Source organism: Saccostrea cucullata, unplaced genomic scaffold (assembly GCF_032062105.1).
Source record: "Saccostrea cucullata isolate Sc308-1 unplaced genomic scaffold, CSIRO_AGI_Scuc_v1 ctg9826, whole genome shotgun sequence".
In the NCBI taxonomy this organism is placed as follows: Eukaryota; Metazoa; Mollusca; class Bivalvia; order Ostreida; family Ostreidae; genus Saccostrea; species Saccostrea cuccullata.
The window spans coordinates 68-17,818 of record NW_026924642.1 but is presented as its reverse complement, the minus strand read 5'-3'; the positions used below and the strand labels follow the sequence as shown (position 1 = coordinate 17,818).

Genomic DNA, 17,751 nt, shown 5'->3' with positions numbered 1-17,751 from the left:
CAAAATAATTTTTTTTTATTACTTTAAGCAATGAAATTGTAAATTTTGGTGTTCTTAGAAAAAGTTTAGGTATTCTTAAACCCTATGATACTGTTTATTTTTCCAAAAACATTATTTTTTCACCTTCAAATTAATACTAACGCGAAAGTCTGCATATTTTGATAATGACCCATTTATGAAAATAAAACACATTATTTGTGAATATTTTTTAAACCTATGGTTAAAAATACCATAAAACTAGTCACAACTGAGGAGAACATGTTTGTCAAACATATTTCAAAAAGAAATTGAAACGAAATTGAGAAATTTTAGAGAAATTATCTTTTTAATATTTGGACCTAACCCGATCAAAATTAAACTGATCCCGATCAAAATTAATACAAAATTAATAAAATGCTAATTCACTGTATTTAAAACGAAGAAATCTATTTTATTGTCATGTTCATTAATGTTTTAATCCTTATTACACTTTATCAGACTAGTGTTCTTGGGGAAATGTATTTATTTCCAATAAATATGCAATTATGGTTGTGACCGGTTTAATTTTGATCGGGATCGGCCAAAATTAAAAAAAACTAATTTCTCTAAAATTTGGCCATTTCGTTTCAATTTCTTTTATAAATATAATTAACGAACATGTTCTCCCCAGTTGTGACTGGTTTAAAGAAAATTTTAACCACAAATTTAAAAAATATTCACAAATTATAAAATTGAATATATATACGGCTTTTCTACACATATTTTATTAGATACTAATGTGATGCATTAATTTACAGCGAAAATTTTTCAAGAAAGCATCTTATTTTGATGGAAATAATTTTTTTCATTTTCTTTGAAAAAATACAAAAAAAATTCATATAAAATAATTGAGAGCTAATGTCGGCCTTTCAATGCTGAAACCATTGTTTAAAAAGGTTGGCTCACAGATCTATAAAATAAAAATTTGGTGTGGCATTCCTCCTTAATTGCATTTCTTTTTATTTGGCACAGTATAAAACGTGCTTTATCCTTGTCTGCTGCAGCAAAAATTTCGTATTTGTGAGAAATTAAAATTTTACATATAATGAAAATCCTAAGGAAATGTATATGCTAATATTCTCACCGCTTCAAATTTCGTCAAACAGGATTCGATCAGATTCAATTCTTACCCGATTATTTATTTATCTTTAATTTTTATTTATACTGCATTTTTACACCATGCCATTAAATTCTCAAATACCATAAACAATCAAGAGGAATTAAACAAATCTGCATTAGTTGATCAAACAATGTAGTTCAATGAATCATTTGTAGCAAATAAGATAAAACAAACCCTTATCATTTATTTTTATTAAAAATAAAACACTATTTTCAATCTTTGACGGACATTTTGTTTGGGCGGACATAACGAGACGACAATTTTGGATGATCGGCGGACACTTCGTGACGGCGGAAATAGTGTGACGATTTTTTTTTTTTTTGGGGGGGGGGACGGACATTTCTTGGCGGCGTACATAATATTGCCATTTTTTTGGGAGAAAGGCGGACTTTTTGTAGCGGCGGACATAGTGTGACGATTTATCCGAAAAAGAGGCGGACATTTCGTGACAGCGGATAAAACGAGACTCAACAATGGGAAAACACCAATAAATAAATAAATATCGAAATTATATCATGTAAATTAAATATCGTTAATATATTGTAAATGCAATATCACATTCAGTTTTATTGTGCTAAGTGTAGTATGTTCCACGATGCAAGTTCAAATGTTAAAATGCCCAATGAAAATACAAATCAATTTGATTTTGAATGTGGATGATGGCCAAAATCCCTGAAAAAAATCTGTTGAAATATTCTTTTGCCATTAGTTTGAAATAAAATCATACAATAATTTTGCCTTTGATTGAAATTAAATATTTATTTGTTTCATATCTATTAAGATATATCTAACTGTATTTGAAAAAAATAATGAAGTCTAGCTTTGCAAAGATGGAGTTTTACCACAAAATAGAATAGAATAATTTTCATAAATATGCCACCTAAAAAGTCTTTTTTTATTATTTTTTCAGATGAAATAAAAAAACCAAAGTCTGTTATTCCTCCAAATGTCAAAGGTATGTTATTGAATACAAAAATAATAATTGGCAAATTTTACAAAAATTAATTAACCTTGACTTGTTTCAATTAAAACAATATATTGTATATACATTCTGGTTTATATTCCCATGGTGGCAATGGGATTGACAAATTATATTAAAATGGTACAGAATCTGAATCTTAATTTAAAACGTTTTAGTATCAATACATCTTGAAGGACTTTCTTAAATACATAAAAAGAAGAATTCATATATTCCTTTCCTTCAGAATTGTGCAAGAGATAAGAAATTATAAAATCTACCTTATTTGCTCTTGTATATTGATTGATTGTATATTGTTTAACGTCCCTCTCAAGAATTTTTCAATCATATGGAGACTTCATCGTACGCCTGTAAAGGGCTTCAAATCTAGACATATTCTTAGTCTGTATCAACCAGATTTTTGTGTTTATCTCCATAAAACAGTTTGTGGAGGTAAACGCATTTGTCTGGATGATGCAGACTAGACCTATACTGGGCACTCAGTCCATTGAGTAGTGAGTGTTTTTTATCGTGACACAGTACCTACATTTGTAAGCTCATATCGACATACCCGTGACTTTCACTTATAGTGCTGAGCTCTTGGCGAAGGAAGTCACCACCTTTGTTTACGTCTTAGGTATGACGCAGCGCCGCGAACGAGAATCGAACCCGAGCTTATGCTCTACCACAAGGCTACCGTGACCGGTGCTCTTGTATATGTAAAGAAGTCGGTTCACTTTATGCTTAAAATGGCCCTGTAGATGTACCAATTGATTAATTAACATTAGAATTTTCCATTTGAGGCATTAAAATAAAATAGAGACTTAGTGCTTTCGTTTTCTATTAAAAATTTTCTCCTAAAAGTCCAGGTATTTGAGAACTGGCTCTATGAAATTGCAATGTTCTTGAATTTTTAGGTAAAAAGGTATAATTGAGTGCTTTCAGTGAAGAAAAGTATTATGAGCGCACTCTCTGATCTAAAAAATAAAACATTTCTTTTAATTCTCAGAAACAGTTCTTTCATTTACTAGTTGCATATTTTAGATCAGAGGTTGCGCTCTATATCAAATATTTAAAAATAGGTTTGAAAATTGGCTGTTTTGTAGACTTTTTCAGAAAATATGGAAATTGACGCGTTTCGTGACGTCATTTAAGAAATAAACAACGTTATTTCGTGAACATGGATTTATGAATAGCAATTGCTCTGCTGGCATATTCCATGATGCGCGTTAGCGCATCATGGAAAATATGCCAGCAGAGCTATTTCTATTCATAATGCCATGTTCACTGAATAATCGTTGTTTATTACTTATATTTGCATATGTTGTCAAGAGTATCAGAGGAAATCCTGGCTGACATTAGGATGTGGCTTGTTGTCAATGTCTTCAGTAAAGAAAAACACAAGGCTATAAAACGAGTATAATACCTGATCATTGCACCTTTTCTCTAATAAATCACAAACAAATTGTACAGTATTTGCTTCTTAATAACAGGTATCTGGATACAAACTGCACTGTCGTCACATTCTCTTAATTTTTGTTTTGATGCAGTTGTGACGTCATCGATCAACGTTATCTAAACCATCTGACAAAAATCAATAATTTAACCTTATGATGAAAAAAGGGAATGTTTTAATAATGATTAAAACTCCAGAATGTTTTTCTGTGATTTTTTTAAGTTTTAGTATTTATTTTCAACAGTTGAAATAATTTTGAAATAGACATACTTATTAAAGAATTTTTGCTTTTTCTGAATGTTTATCACCCAAGTGTGAAGAGTTATCGTTATTTGTACAAATATGCAAAAAAAAAAAGATAAGAAAAAATACAAATATGACAGTTCTCTTCAATTTTTAAAAGTTTTATTACACAATTAAATACATTGACCAAAATTAAATTTTTAAAGATATAAATCTGCAATTTTAAATTGTTCTGAATTTCTTTTTTTCCTAAAAATATTAAAAACTTATATTTATTCCTTTTACCGAACATTTCATATATATACTCCTCAACAACAAATACAATTGTATCAGAGCTTGTTCTACACGAATGTGATACAGCAATTGCACTCATAGCAGGAGCAATTGCGTCTATAGCGCTATGAACGCAGTTGAAGCCTGTAGGTTCATAGTGGGAGAGAGCAGTGAGTATGCAAATACAACGCATTGGCTAGACAGAAAATGACGTCATTTTTTATAGATACGCAGTCACCAAAGATCTGAGTGATTATTCAATGCGTTGTTAGTTAAAGTTTCAGTTTTTCAGAAATTCACAGGGCGAAATAAGGCAAAAGTGAACCTAGTTCTTTGTAAAATAATCATTTTTTAAATTTGTATATGTAATATTGAAAAAAGTTTTTTTTCTTAATAATTAATGTTATTTGTCTCTGCTCTTATTTTGTATATTGTTTGATGGACTTTGAGCTAGAATACTGTTTGTCATCTTCATATCCTTCTCAGTCGCCCGCATGGCATAGTTCTTATAACGTCTGCTCCAGAGTCGCAGCGTAAGAAGCTGATCCTTATGTCCCGGGCTCAATTCCACTACAGGACATAGGGACTGTCCTTTCGATAAGACCATATAAACTGCGCAGTAGGTATGGGCATGAAAAAGATCCCACCCTGCTCAAAGGACGAGTATAGGTTTAAATTTGCATCCCATCACCGACAAATGGTGGTGTCTCCAAATGAGCGAAGAATTCTCGAGAGAGACATTAAACAACAAACATTATTTGTTGCTGGTTTGAAAAGTTTAAATATAAAAAATGTCCCAAAAATATGTAATTTTAATCAATTATGAAAACTCACGAAAAAAGAATTTTGCTGCAAGAAGGATGTGGAGATAACGAACAGTATTCAATCTCAAAGTCCGTAAAACAATATAAAATAAGAGGAGATCAAACATCAGATCAGATCAGAGGTGGGATAAATTAATTTTATTATAAAATGTAGTGTACCTTATTTACCTCTTTTGCTTAAATTGAATGTTGATAACTTTTTGTGTTATCTTCAGCACAATCTTGTTTCTTATTATAAGTTTCAATACAAAGCACTTATAAACTAAACGAGAAATGCATTTCAGATTTTAAAATTTAACTTTCAGGAACCAATAATTTTATTCATTTTATGAATTATACAGCAATGGATTCACAATAAATTAACATTTTAAAAAATACATAAAAATTGAGATCGAAATTTTTTTAAAACATAGTTTAGGTGAAAGCAGGGGTAAATGAAAATATGTTCTCAATATGTAAATCGGCTTTCTCAATGAAAATTAGAAAGTTTTAAAAAGTTGGATTACAGTCTAATCTATGGTTTAATCATAATTGATTTTCAAATCTAGAAACTTTTAAATTTCTACAAAAAACCATAAATTGCAAAAATTCTTCACATTCAATCCTGCAAACTTATCTTTGTTATAACCACAAGCATGTACACCATACTTTATAAGAATCTGCTTATTTATTAATTACTCTGAAATCCGGGTAATTACATTAGGCCAAAGTAAAATTATAGTTTGTTTGGAATTGCCTCCCTCCTCATTGAAATTGCACCCTCCTGAAAAAATTTTATTGACCAAAAGTAGGATGATTTTTTTTTTATTTAATCAATTGTTTTGCCCATTATATGTATCAGATGTACCAAACAAAACACTGAAATATAGTGTCAAATCTATGTAAAATTAGTTTTTTTTGTTTATGGTAGATACTTTTTAGAGTATGTATTTACTTTACTGAGACTTTTATCAAAACTTCAACAAAATTTTCCTTCAATTAAAAAAAAAAAATAATTTCCCTCCCTCCCTCCTGTGTCTGAAACCTTTCAGGCGGCAATTCCAAACAAAAATTTTTTTAAGGATGGCCTTACTAACAAGATGAAACATTTATGACATAAACTCGATGTAATAATTCATTATAGATGTTTTTGAAAAAGATCTCATACGATGGAAAGAGGAAGATGGGGTTTTCAGTGAAAGCCACAGTTTCTCTGCAATGCTGGATAAAGTCCGAAAGCAACGTTACATGACATTTGTTGGTGTCCCAGGATCCGGGAAATCAGCAACGATTCATCACATAGCCCTGATCCTCCAGAAGGAAAAGTACGAGGTTGTGCCAACCATAGACATCAAGAAAATTGAAGATTATTCTGACTCTCGTAATCCACAGGTTTTTGTCATTGATGATGTGGTAGGTGTGCATGGTCTGCAAAAACAAAAGTTAGAGTCATTAATAGACTATGAAAAAAGAATTTCAGATCCGCCCAATAGAAATACAAAGGTATTAATGTCATGTAGGGAAGCCGTGTTTAATGAATGTTACAAATCATTTTTCTCAAATGAAAATAACACAATTAAGATGCATAGTTCCGAAAATATATTGAACGATGAAGATAAGAAAGCGATCCTTCAGAAACACGGCTTGGCTAGAGATTTGTTGACCCCTACATTACTGGGAGGAACATTGGATATGTTTCCTCTGCTGTGTAAACTATATTCAAGTGAGGGGAAATTTAGAAACAATGTTGAAAGGTTCTTTACCTGTCCAGCTGAATGTATTTTAGAACAATTTGATAAAATGCAAAAGCAAAATAGTTTATGCTATGCTACATTGGTCTTGTGTATGTTGAATGAAAAAAAACTATCAAAAGTAATATTGAAAAACCCAAGAAACAATGTTTTCCTGGATATGAAATCAAAAGTACTAGAAAGGTGTGAAGTTGAAAGTAACACTGATACATTTAAATTTGTTAAAGCATTGGCAGCTATGGAGGGTACATACACAAAACTCTGTGGTACCGAGTACACCATTATTCATGACTCTGTCTTTGAAATCCTTGTGTATCATTATGGATGTCAGTTTCCAGATCTTTTGTTGCAATATATTAGCAGTAGTTACATTGCTAATAACGTGAAAGTACAAGAATGTAAAGAAGAGTCAGAGGTTGAATATAAGCAAGATGAAAATGAAGAATTTAGTGCTGAGGAGCAGGAAACATTAAGTAGTGAAACAATCCAGGACTCATTTGAACTCTGCATAAGGTTAAGAGAGGATCAGTACCCAATGTTAGCAGAGCGTTTGTACAGGGATATAGAAAATATGGAGCTGTATGATGTTTTTATGAATAATGTTTTGAAACACCCCAGAGTTTGTCAGGCTTTTATTGAGGTGTTAGATACAAAATCGTACACAGATTTGAAGTCTTTATTTCTGTCAGAACAGAAAGACGTGTTTAAGGTAGTGAGTAAAGGAGAGCGTGTGTGGAAGGAGAGTGAGAAGAGGGAAATATGGTACTGGGAGAGGGATAGACAGCGTGTGTTGTTGAATGAGAAGGGTGATTATAAAGAAATAACATGCAGTGTGAGGGTTATAAGTTGGGTGGTTTACTACGGACACACTCAGATCCTACAATATATTTTAAAACAAACTGAATTACACAAAGAAACAAAGATTGAACTATTTTGGAATTCCTTAAACCCCTGGTTAATCTATGAAGCCAAAAAAGGAGAGAATAATGTGGAAACAAATATTGCAACAGACATATCTCTATCAAACTCCAATTCTGATACAACAAATCAAAAACAGGAAAATAGTCGTTTAGTTTTTGAACATGACCGCTTATTTGTATTGGGTTGTTACAGTGGTGATTTAGAGACTGTAAGGATATTAATCAAGTATGTCGATATAAAAGCGAAAAACAATAAAACACATTTGTTTAGTGATATTCCACTGACAGCAGCATGTAAGGGTGGACATATGAGTGTAGTGAAGGAGCTTATAGAAGCCGGAGCTGATGTCAATCAACAAGGTGAGTATACACCACTGAGAGCAGCATGTATTGGTGGACATATGAGTGTAGTGAAGGAGCTTATAGAAGCCGGAGCTGATGTCAATCAACAAGGTGAGTATAATACACCACTGAGAGCAGCATGTAAAGGTGGACATATGAGTGTAGTGAAGATGCTTATAGAAGCTGGAGCTGATATCAGTCAACAAGGTGAGTTTGATACACAACTGACAGCAGCATGTTGGGGTGGACATTTGAGTGTAGTGAAGGAGCTTATAGAAGCCGGAGCTAACATCAATCAACAAGGGGGGGATGATACACCACTGACAGCAGCGTGTGAGAGTGGACATATAAGTGTAGTAAAGGAGCTTATAGAAGCTGGAGCTAGTATCAATCAGCTAGGTGAGTATGATACACCACTGACAGCAGCGTGTGAGAGTGGACATATAAGTGTAGTAAAGGAGCTTATAGAAGCCGGAGCTAACATCAATCAACAAGGGGGGGATGATACACCACTGACAGCAGCGTGTGAGAGTGGACATATAAGTGTAGTAAAGGAGCTTATAGAAGCTGGAGCTGATATAAATCAGCTAGGTGAGTATGATACACCCCTGACAGCAGCATATAGGGGTGGACATATGAGTGTAGTGAAGGAGCTTATAGAAGCTGGTGCTGATATCAATCCTCAAGATGGGTATAATACACCACTGACAGCAGCATGTGAGGGTGGACATATTAGTGTAGTGAAGGAGCTTATAGAAGCCGGAGCTGATATCAATCCTAAAGGTACGTATCATACACCACTGACAGCAGCATGTAAGGGTGGACATATGAGTGTAGTGAAGGAGCTTATAGAAGGCGGAGCTGATATCAATCCTAAAGGAGAATGTCATACACCATTGACAGCAGCATGTAAGGGTGGACATATGAGTGTAGTGAAGGAGCTTATAGAAGCCGGAGCTGATATCAATCTACAAGGTGAGTATACACCACTGACAGCAGCATGTGAGGGTGGACATATGAGTGTAGTGAAGGAGCTTATAGAAGCCGGAGCTTTTATTAGTCTACAAGGTAGGTATGATACACCACTGACAGCAGCATGTAAGGGTGGACATATGAGTGTAGTGAAGGAGCTTATAAAAGCCGGAGCTGATATCAATCAGAAAGGTGAGTATAATACACCACTGACAGCAGCATGTAAGGGTGGACATATGAATGTAGTGAATGTGCTTATAGAAGCAGGAGCTTATATTAATCTACAAGGTAAATATGATACACCACTGTCAGCAGCATGTGAGGGTGGGCATAAGAGTGTAGTGAAGGTGCTTATAGAAGCCGGAGCTGATATCAATTCTAAAGGTACGTATCATACACTACTGATAGCAGCATGTAAGGGTGGACATATGAGTGTAGTGAAGGAGCTTGTAGAAGGCGGAGCTGATATCAATCTTAAAGGTACGCATCATACACCACTGACAGCAGCATGTAAGGGTGGACATATGAGTGTAGTGAAGGAGCTTATAGAAGCCGGAGCTTATATTAATCTACAAGTTAGTAAAAATACACCACTGACAGCAGCATGTAAGGGTGGACATATGAGTGTAGTGAAGGTGCTTATAGAAGCCGGAGCTAATATCAATCTACAAGGTTGGATTGATACACCACTGACAGCAGCATGTGAGGGTGGACATATGAGTGTAGTGAAGGAGCTTGTAGAAGGCGGAGCTGATATCAATCTTAAAGGTACGCATCATACACCACTGACAGCAGCATCTAAGGGTGGACATATGAGTGTAGTGAAGGTGCTTATAGAAGCCGGAGCTTTTATTAGTCTACAAGGTAAGTATGATACACCACTGACAGCAGCATGTGAGGGTGGACATATGAGTGTAGTGAAGGAGCTTATAAAAGCCGGAGCTAATATCGAATTACAAGATTGGTATGATACACCACTGACAGCAGCATGTAAGGGTGGACATATGAATGTAGTGAATGTGCTTATAGAAGCCGGAGCTGATATCAATCAAAAAGGTAAGTATGATACACCACTGTCAGCAGCATCTAAGGGTGGACATATGAGTGTAGTGAAGAAGTTACTAGAAGCGGGAGCAGATAACATTCTACAAGATAAGTCAGAAACACCAACGACAACAGCCCATTGATGTGGACATACGAGTGTAGTGTAAGATCTACCAGAAGCTGGAGCTGATATCAATCAGCAAAGAGTACAATACACCATTTGATAGCAGCATGTAATAGTAGACATATGAGTGTAGTGAAGGAGCTTATAGAACGTCGGAGCTGATATCAATTAAAAGAGTGATATTAATACTCTACAGACAGTAGCGTATATTGGATGATATATAGGGGGAGGGTAGTGAAGGAGCTTCTAGGGATATGAACTGGTCTAAATGAAGTAAATGGGTATCATATACCATATGATGGTGGGTTTAGTTTAGATGCCTATGTTAGACTTAAAGGGTGTGTCGGTTCTAAAGAGGGCACGCTGACTATTGAATAACTTTTTTTAAAAATCAAAGACTAAAACGTGCTGAGAGGAAAATATTGCTGAGTAAATCAAATAAAGATGAAAGATTAGGAAAAAAAGTAATTCCGTATAGTGTACATTAAAATATTATTAAAATAAGAGCATATAACCTGACATTATACGCAATGTTTTACCGACCCTTGCTTTTAAAGCCGTCTTAAGATTTTGATTTGTTAATATTTACAAACATTAATATTTGCATTGCTTCAGTAAGAGATTGTTTTTATCAGTCTTTAGTCAGTATGTGTTGTTATAAGTCATGCAAATTGTCCAACTCCTCATGCAATAAACATGTTTAGCTGCACTCTCCTTTTGAATTATGCTGCAATGGTGGGATAATTTTAGCCACAAATTGCATTGAGTGGAAACTGCCATTCTCTCCAAATTATTAAAGTTCATGATCACCGATTCCATACTTCTATATTTTATATTATGGTTGTTATACGTCAATTGTTTGGTTAAAAAATGAGTTTACAGTATCAGAGTTGAGGCAAAATTGTGTGAATGCTTTTTAGCTCACCTGAGCTGAAAGCTCAAGTGAGGTTTTCTGATCACCCGTTGTCCGTCGTCCGCCTGTCTGTCTGTCTAGCTTTCTGTCTGTCCGTCCGACAGTAAACTTTTCCCATTTTCAACTTCTTCTCAAGAACCACTGGGCCAATTTTAACCAACCTTGGATACAAAGTATCCTTGGGAAGGGGAAATTTAAATTGGTAAAATCAATGGCCAAGTCTCTTTCCAAGGGAATACAAACATAGGGTGGGGTCATTTAAAAAATCTTCTTTTCAAGAACCATTTGGCCAGAAAAGCTGAAATGTACAGGGTGTTTCAGAAAACATGCAACCATTTACTTTCCTCACCATATTGATATGCAAACAGGAAGATATGAAAGTGTTATATAAAATTATGCTAAAAGGGTACAAGTTTTTATCAATATCAAAAATTTTAAAAATAATTACCATTTTAATTAATTATGACGTCATATTTGACATCACTGAAAAAAGCAAGTTCAACATTTTTAATGTTGAATTCTTCAGGAAATCCGATACTGCTTAATCAGAGCATGTCACCAGTTCATTTGATTACGGTAATGCATGAAAATAAGGTTTACAGAATGCAAAGAACTTTCTAATAGCAATATAAAGTGGAAGTTGTATAAATCTGTTCAATTTTATAGCTAATGGAATAGTTAAACTTGATCAAAGAAAGGGGGGGATAAAAAAAATTAGAAAACATGAAAACATTTTGAATGTTACTAAAGAGGCAATGTTCCAGAGACTCACGTGTAATCCTTTTGTATATTTACTGAGTTTGTGAACAAATTGAGTGAGTAAAGCTTAGATCAGATGCTGAAATACGTTTTGAATCTTACACCTTAGACTTGATAGAACAAATATTAGCAGGACAATTCAACTCTTTTAAATCCATTAAATTGGTCTCCACACTCACCTGACTTAACACCCTTGATTTTTATCTGTGGGGATATTTTATGGTCAAAGTGTTTAAACCCACCCACCTCCAACCCACACCCCCAAAAAGAAAGGAAAAGAACCCCAAAATAGTTTGAAAAATGAAACCTAATTCATTTCCAATAGACTATTTGCAGTAGTAATGAGAACTTTCTTCCATCGGATAAATTTTATTCCTTTAGCAAAAATGACGCCATTTAGAGCATTTATTTTTAAATAGGTGAAATTTTACAAGTTTCTTTTTTCTTTCATAATTCATTATCTATTTGCTATATTAACTTTATTTTAATAAGAATAAATCTTGAAGATGTGACTTTTAATTAGATATGCTGGTGTATGGTATTGGTCAAAACACCAGTAAAATTTAATCAATCAAAATGGTTGCATGTTTTCTGAAACACCCTGTATATGAAATCATCATGGATTAGAGTTGATTCTTAATTGTAAAAATTATGACCCCCGAGGTAGGGCGGGCTACAATAGGGAATCCAATTTCACATAGATATATAGGTAAAAACGTTAAAAATCTTCTTCTTAAGAACCATTGGGCCAGAAAAGCTGAAACATATGTGGATGCATCCTGGGGTTTATGTAGATTCTAAATTTTGCTAATTCATGACCCGTGGGGGTAGAGGACGCCACAATAGGGAATTCAAGTTTACATTAAAATATATATGGAAAAATCTTTGGAAATCTTTTTAAGAACCATTGGACCAGAAAAGCTGAAACTTTTGTGAATTTTGGATAGTGTAGATTCTAAATTGTCCAGATCATAACCCCTGGGGATAGGGTTTGGTCACAATTGGTATTACAAGGGGGGGGGGGGGGTCTGTTAAAGATTAGCATGGCCAAAGATTCACAGGTGAGCGATGTGGCCAATGGGTCTCTTGATTTTAAATCACATAATAAAGATATTTACAAAGATGCATATCATTCATTTTCCTTTAACGTATATACACTATTTTTGAGCATTTTTTAGTCTATTGCAAAGTTTTCTAATTGAAACTAGAGTCCGCCGTCATTAAATGTTGAGAATTCTCAAAAGAATTCTCAACTCAACTCTTGAGATTTACTCAGCTGAGAATTTGGGAATAAAAGAGATTAACTAAAAATACAACAACACAGGTACCTTTTTCAAAAATAAATATTGTCATACTCATGCCCTGTAAAATCTCTCTAATTTTATACTGGCAAAGGGGAGATAATCCAAATATGCAAAAAACAAAAATATAGATTTTAGAGGATTTCACTTTTTCAAAAATATAAAAATCAAACAGCCAACAGAAAAAGCTGCATTTTTTCAAAAGACATCATACTCTATGGTATATGAAATTAAAACATTTTTGTGTAATTTATTGCATGTATTGGGGGGATGATTTCTAACAAAAATGAGCGATTTTACTTTTCTATGTCAACGTCCAGTATACGCCATAGATGCCTGCATGTAAAATGAATTTTACAGTTCAAAACAATTGTTTTAAATTTTCAAGTTCAAATACAACACAATTCTATGCTTTTTTCCAGTAAATCAATGTTATAATTTTTATGTCTGCCCACTAAGATGCTCTAATTTAACTGAAAAGGGGAGATAATCCAAAAGTGCTTAAACCTGAAAATATCAAATATCTGAGGCTGTTTTTGAGGTCAGAGAATACTGTATTCTTCAATTAGAAAAATCATTAAAGTGACTAAGAAAATCTTCCTAAATTGTATAATATACATGATTTTTATTTACACACTGATATATATTTTATGTTGTCCTTTTTGTACATGTAATACATTTCAATCATAACTAGTACATGTAAATATATTCATGATCTGAGCGACATTTTTCACACATCACACATGTTTGCCATTCAGGTTGATCATATACTCAAATGACTTTCAAAAAATTTCAACAAAGTTGAATTCATGAAAAATAAATCTTTTCATTAAAAACTCACTACTGGGAAATATGTAAAACAGAATATCAGAATTCAACACAGTTTTTTCTTTTGAAATCAACAACTACCATTTGTTTAGTGTTCTATCTTAGTCTTATACCGAGACATAAAACTGTAATCTTTAGTGCTTATAAATGCATGGAAGTCGAAGATGAAAGTCACTGCCTGATAAATTTTATCAGAAGTGTTGAACTGGTCTTCTGAACTCCAGTCTTTGTTTATTTGATGATGTCATTTCCAGAGATTTCTGAAATAATAAGGTTATCAATTATCACCAAACAATTGAAATTTATTGTATAAAAGGTTTATCAAAATTGAAGTTTAGGAGTCAGTATTGAGTATTCATTTATTATGGGACTAATATTTATCTTGCATTTGCTTTATTACATTTGAATAAGTTATATAAGAATAATGAAATTTTATTTTAAATAGAAATTATGAAACGTGTACAATTTATTGGGTCACAACAAATATACATTCAAACAAACATGTAAATGGACCTGCATGACCAAGTCAAAGACTCAAAGTCATAGCAAAAAACATGATAAAAAATATTTATGCTCTCAACAATATGAAATTATGAATCTGCAAATAAACTGTCATAAAAATATCATGAATATTTTCTGTGAAACTGGGCTAAACACAAATCACAAATCTAAGGAATGTGATTGTTAAGTCAAGGTCAATGTTGATGCAGTTGAATGGCTTCTTAATGTACAAATGCCACATGTAGTTGTACCGTTTGTGTAAAATTTCATACAAAACAGAGAATATTATTTTTAGCATCTTTGATGTAGGCAATCGATGCCATAAATGACAAACACAGTTCACTGACATTGCACCATTTTTTCTTTTTTTTTTTTATTTTTTGATATGTTCTGTTTTTTTTTTTTTTTTTTTTTTTTTTTTTTTTTTTTTTTGGGGGGGGGGGGGGGGGGGGGGGGGGGGGGGGGGGAAAAAAACAAACAAACTCAGAAATCCTTTAAAATGTCAATTGTGTGAGTATGTCAGTGTTAGAAGGTGAGGGGTGGGTGGTTGAAATATTCTTCTTCTAATCTCAAATTGTCCACTCAAATACATTAACTACATTTCTCCAACTGTACAACATGGGTGTGTGTGTCACTATGTATGGGATGGGGGAGGGGGCTGGACTTTCAATAAACATTTCATTTATATGTAGTAAAAACAAAGGGGGAGCCCCCCATCAATACTAAGTCAGTAAGTTCCTGCAGTTAATAAATCACATAAATGAATACAGTGCAAAGTGCAAACATGTGTTGCTTAATTTTAAATACATCAATTTAAGCATACATGCATATCTCTACATACGACACAGACTGATCCTTACCATTGAAATGTTTCGTCATCTTCCAGTTCAAGACTGTGAGATAAAACTCTTCTGTTTCAGTCACTTGGCATTACATTGCTTGCATATGCCTGGAATTTTCAAGACATTAAATAAAAAAAAAATATGTTCCTTTTAACATGTCTATAAAATCATATAATTATGCTACTTCACTTTTTTTTAATATAGATTTGAAGTGAACACAATAATGTCTTAATGGACTGCATCATCAAATACTTGAGAAATTACTCTCAAACACCTTTAATCTGGCCAGATTTTACAACAATTGTATATTACAGAACATAGGTATCAGGTCCGTTCGCATCATCTACCTGTTCGCACGAGTCCGTTTGTGCAGGGTTTGTTCTTGTTCGTCCTTATGTCCTGTTCGCCATAGATCCTGATCGCTCTATTGTAAATATTTACTCATGTCATTATCCCTGGATTTCTAGTCATTTTTGTTTTTTAAAAGATAATCTAGTTTTTTTTTTCCATCTGTACTTATTGACTTTATTTCTGATTTTAATATTATTTAAAGACTGATTTGGTTAAATTGCTCTTAATTTTGTTATTACTGTAAGAGAACTTCTTCTTTGTTAGTTTTTAAGGGTTCATATTAGCATGTATGTTTTGAAAATAATTAAGGAAATTGAGAGTGACGTTAACCATGAAACTGTTGAGCATGTTGACAATACATATAGTTTTAAGAATCTTTTATTTCTCATTTTATATTAAATGTACTTTACTGAACATAAATTCAAAATAATGTTTATCACATCAATTACTAAAAATATTTTTTTTTAAATTCTGAAAATAAATTATGATTTAAACCAAAATTCAAAAAAATCAAAGGAAATTATGAGTATTATCCAACTAACATATGCGCAAATGGAGCAAGTGTTAAAATTTTTATTTTAGAGTGAGCAGACTCAAGGCGAACCACAATAAGAGCGAACGGCATCAAGGGCGAATGTATACATGTACTATGCTTATGTTTCAAATCCAAATGAACTGGTCAGCCCCCCCCCCCCAATATACTTTTAAATTACTGTTTAAAGTGTAATCAATAAACAATTTTTTTTAAAAAGTCAATTTTGTATAAAAATTAATCTAACCTCTTTCAAAACTACATTGCTCTCACCTTCCAAGTTGAGTAAGTGCCTAAGCGGTGTGGACGGTCTCTCCGTGGGCTTACTTTTGCATTCAGCTGGAGGGCCTTGTAGTTGAACTTCTGACATTGTTCTTACTTCATACTGATATCGGCAGTATGAAAAAATTGTCATCACCTTGATCAATACGAGTATAGTAATTCCATAGACATGTTATACACAAGTTGCTGCTACAGCTCACCGTCACCGTATCTCTCATCAGATTTTCACTTCGTTTACTAGTGCTTGCATCCATAGTTCTGTTCTTGTGAAGTCCTTTTATGCAATTTATGTCAGTTCACCCAGAGATTTGCAATAAATAATGCAAATTGCTCCAACACAATTTTGCAAAGCGATCTGCCATGGAGGCTGCCATTTTTATTTTACTAGCGCCACCTATGAAAACTGCCCAAGGGAGATAATTTTTACAAAGAATTGTAGCAAATTGCACTATTTTATTACCCTTTAACTTTGCAATCATTCATTTGCACAAAAATATTAAAGTATATTTTATTTCTACTTTCCATCATTATTGTATTCATGTATTTAGTTTTTCCAAATCCTGTTGGGTTTTAAGGAAATTATTTCATGAAATATACACTATTTACATACAATGTATACAGAACACCCCCCTTTACAAATTTATCCCCAGCTGGGTGATGAATGAAGAATTACAGCAAAATCATTACTTATCATTCATTTTAGACCCAAATGAATACATTAAAATCAGATTTAATGAATTCACAGATTTTCACTGTACCGGCTTATTAGTACTATCTGCCTGATTCTTACGTGGAACAGTACTTAAGATATTATTTTTCTCATTTTTTCACGACGGCCACTGATCTGAGAATTTTGGATTTGAGAATATTCTCAGACTTTAGAGTATTCTCAGACTTAAGCATCTTTTATAACAGCGAATCGCCGAAGTGTCATTGTATATTCAGACATATATTTAGATTATCCAGTGTTTTTCAAATTTTGTCGAAATGTTTTGAAATTGTTATATATAACTGTATATATTTACCTAATGGTATGTAATATGTTGAATTCATTTGTTTCAGTTTTCAATGGATATTGTGTATATCAAATAAATGCACAAATTGTAAATGATTATAGTTAAGTTTCAAGTAATATTCAATTTATTTGTCCTTTCAATGAATTCTTTTCTCATCTTAAATTGATAATAAACTTACTGTAATGTTCAGCTTCTTTATTTTTTTTGTTGCTATTATAGTCGAAGAGCTTATGCAATAGTAAGGTGCCTATCGTCCATCTGTCTAGTTAGCTGTCTGTTCGTCTGTGAACAATATAATAGAAATATTTTTAATATGCTAATCCTCCCAAAGTTTTAGTGTGACTTCAAAATAATTTGCAGACAAGTAGACTAGACAAAGTTGCAAAATTCTCTTTATCTTAT

The 17,751-nt window shown here is 33.1% G+C and overlaps 1 protein-coding gene and 1 long non-coding RNA gene across 2 annotated transcripts; one reads left to right on the top strand and one right to left on the bottom strand.

Annotated features, from left to right (window-relative positions):
• The first annotated feature begins 4,693 nt into the window (after positions 1 to 4,693).
• LOC134266935 (uncharacterized) lies at positions 4,694 to 10,043 on the top strand. Its single transcript, XM_062749146.1, has 6 exons — positions 4,694 to 4,835; positions 6,016 to 6,594; positions 6,850 to 7,751; positions 7,866 to 8,667; positions 9,118 to 9,366; positions 9,775 to 10,043. Exons 1-6 carry the CDS (start codon positions 4,694 to 4,696, stop codon positions 10,041 to 10,043), a joined length of 2,943 nt encoding a protein of 980 aa, XP_062605130.1.
• A 3,914-nt stretch (positions 10,044 to 13,957) lies between these two features.
• On the bottom strand, positions 13,958 to 16,631 carry LOC134266934 (uncharacterized). The gene is made up of 4 exons (XR_009992069.1): positions 16,325 to 16,631; positions 15,516 to 15,592; positions 15,187 to 15,275; positions 13,958 to 14,085 (listed from the first exon to the last, which is right to left on the bottom strand). It is a non-coding gene; the product is annotated as an uncharacterized LOC134266934 (long non-coding RNA).
• Positions 16,632 to 17,751: the final 1,120 nt, after the last annotated feature.

Excerpts from the sequence above, each read along its gene's own strand:
- LOC134266935 (XM_062749146.1), top strand. The coding sequence starts at position 4,694 with ATGGGCATGAAAAAGATCCCACCCTGCTCAAAGGACGAGTATAGGTTT. Across the intron at positions 6,595-6,849 it reads GCTGTGTAAACTATATTCAA|CATTGGCAGCTATGGAGGGT; the intron begins GTGAGGGGAAAT and ends AATTTGTTAAAG. Across the intron at positions 7,752-7,865 it reads ACAGTGGTGATTTAGAGACT|GAGCTTATAGAAGCCGGAGC; the intron begins GTAAGGATATTA and ends AGTGTAGTGAAG.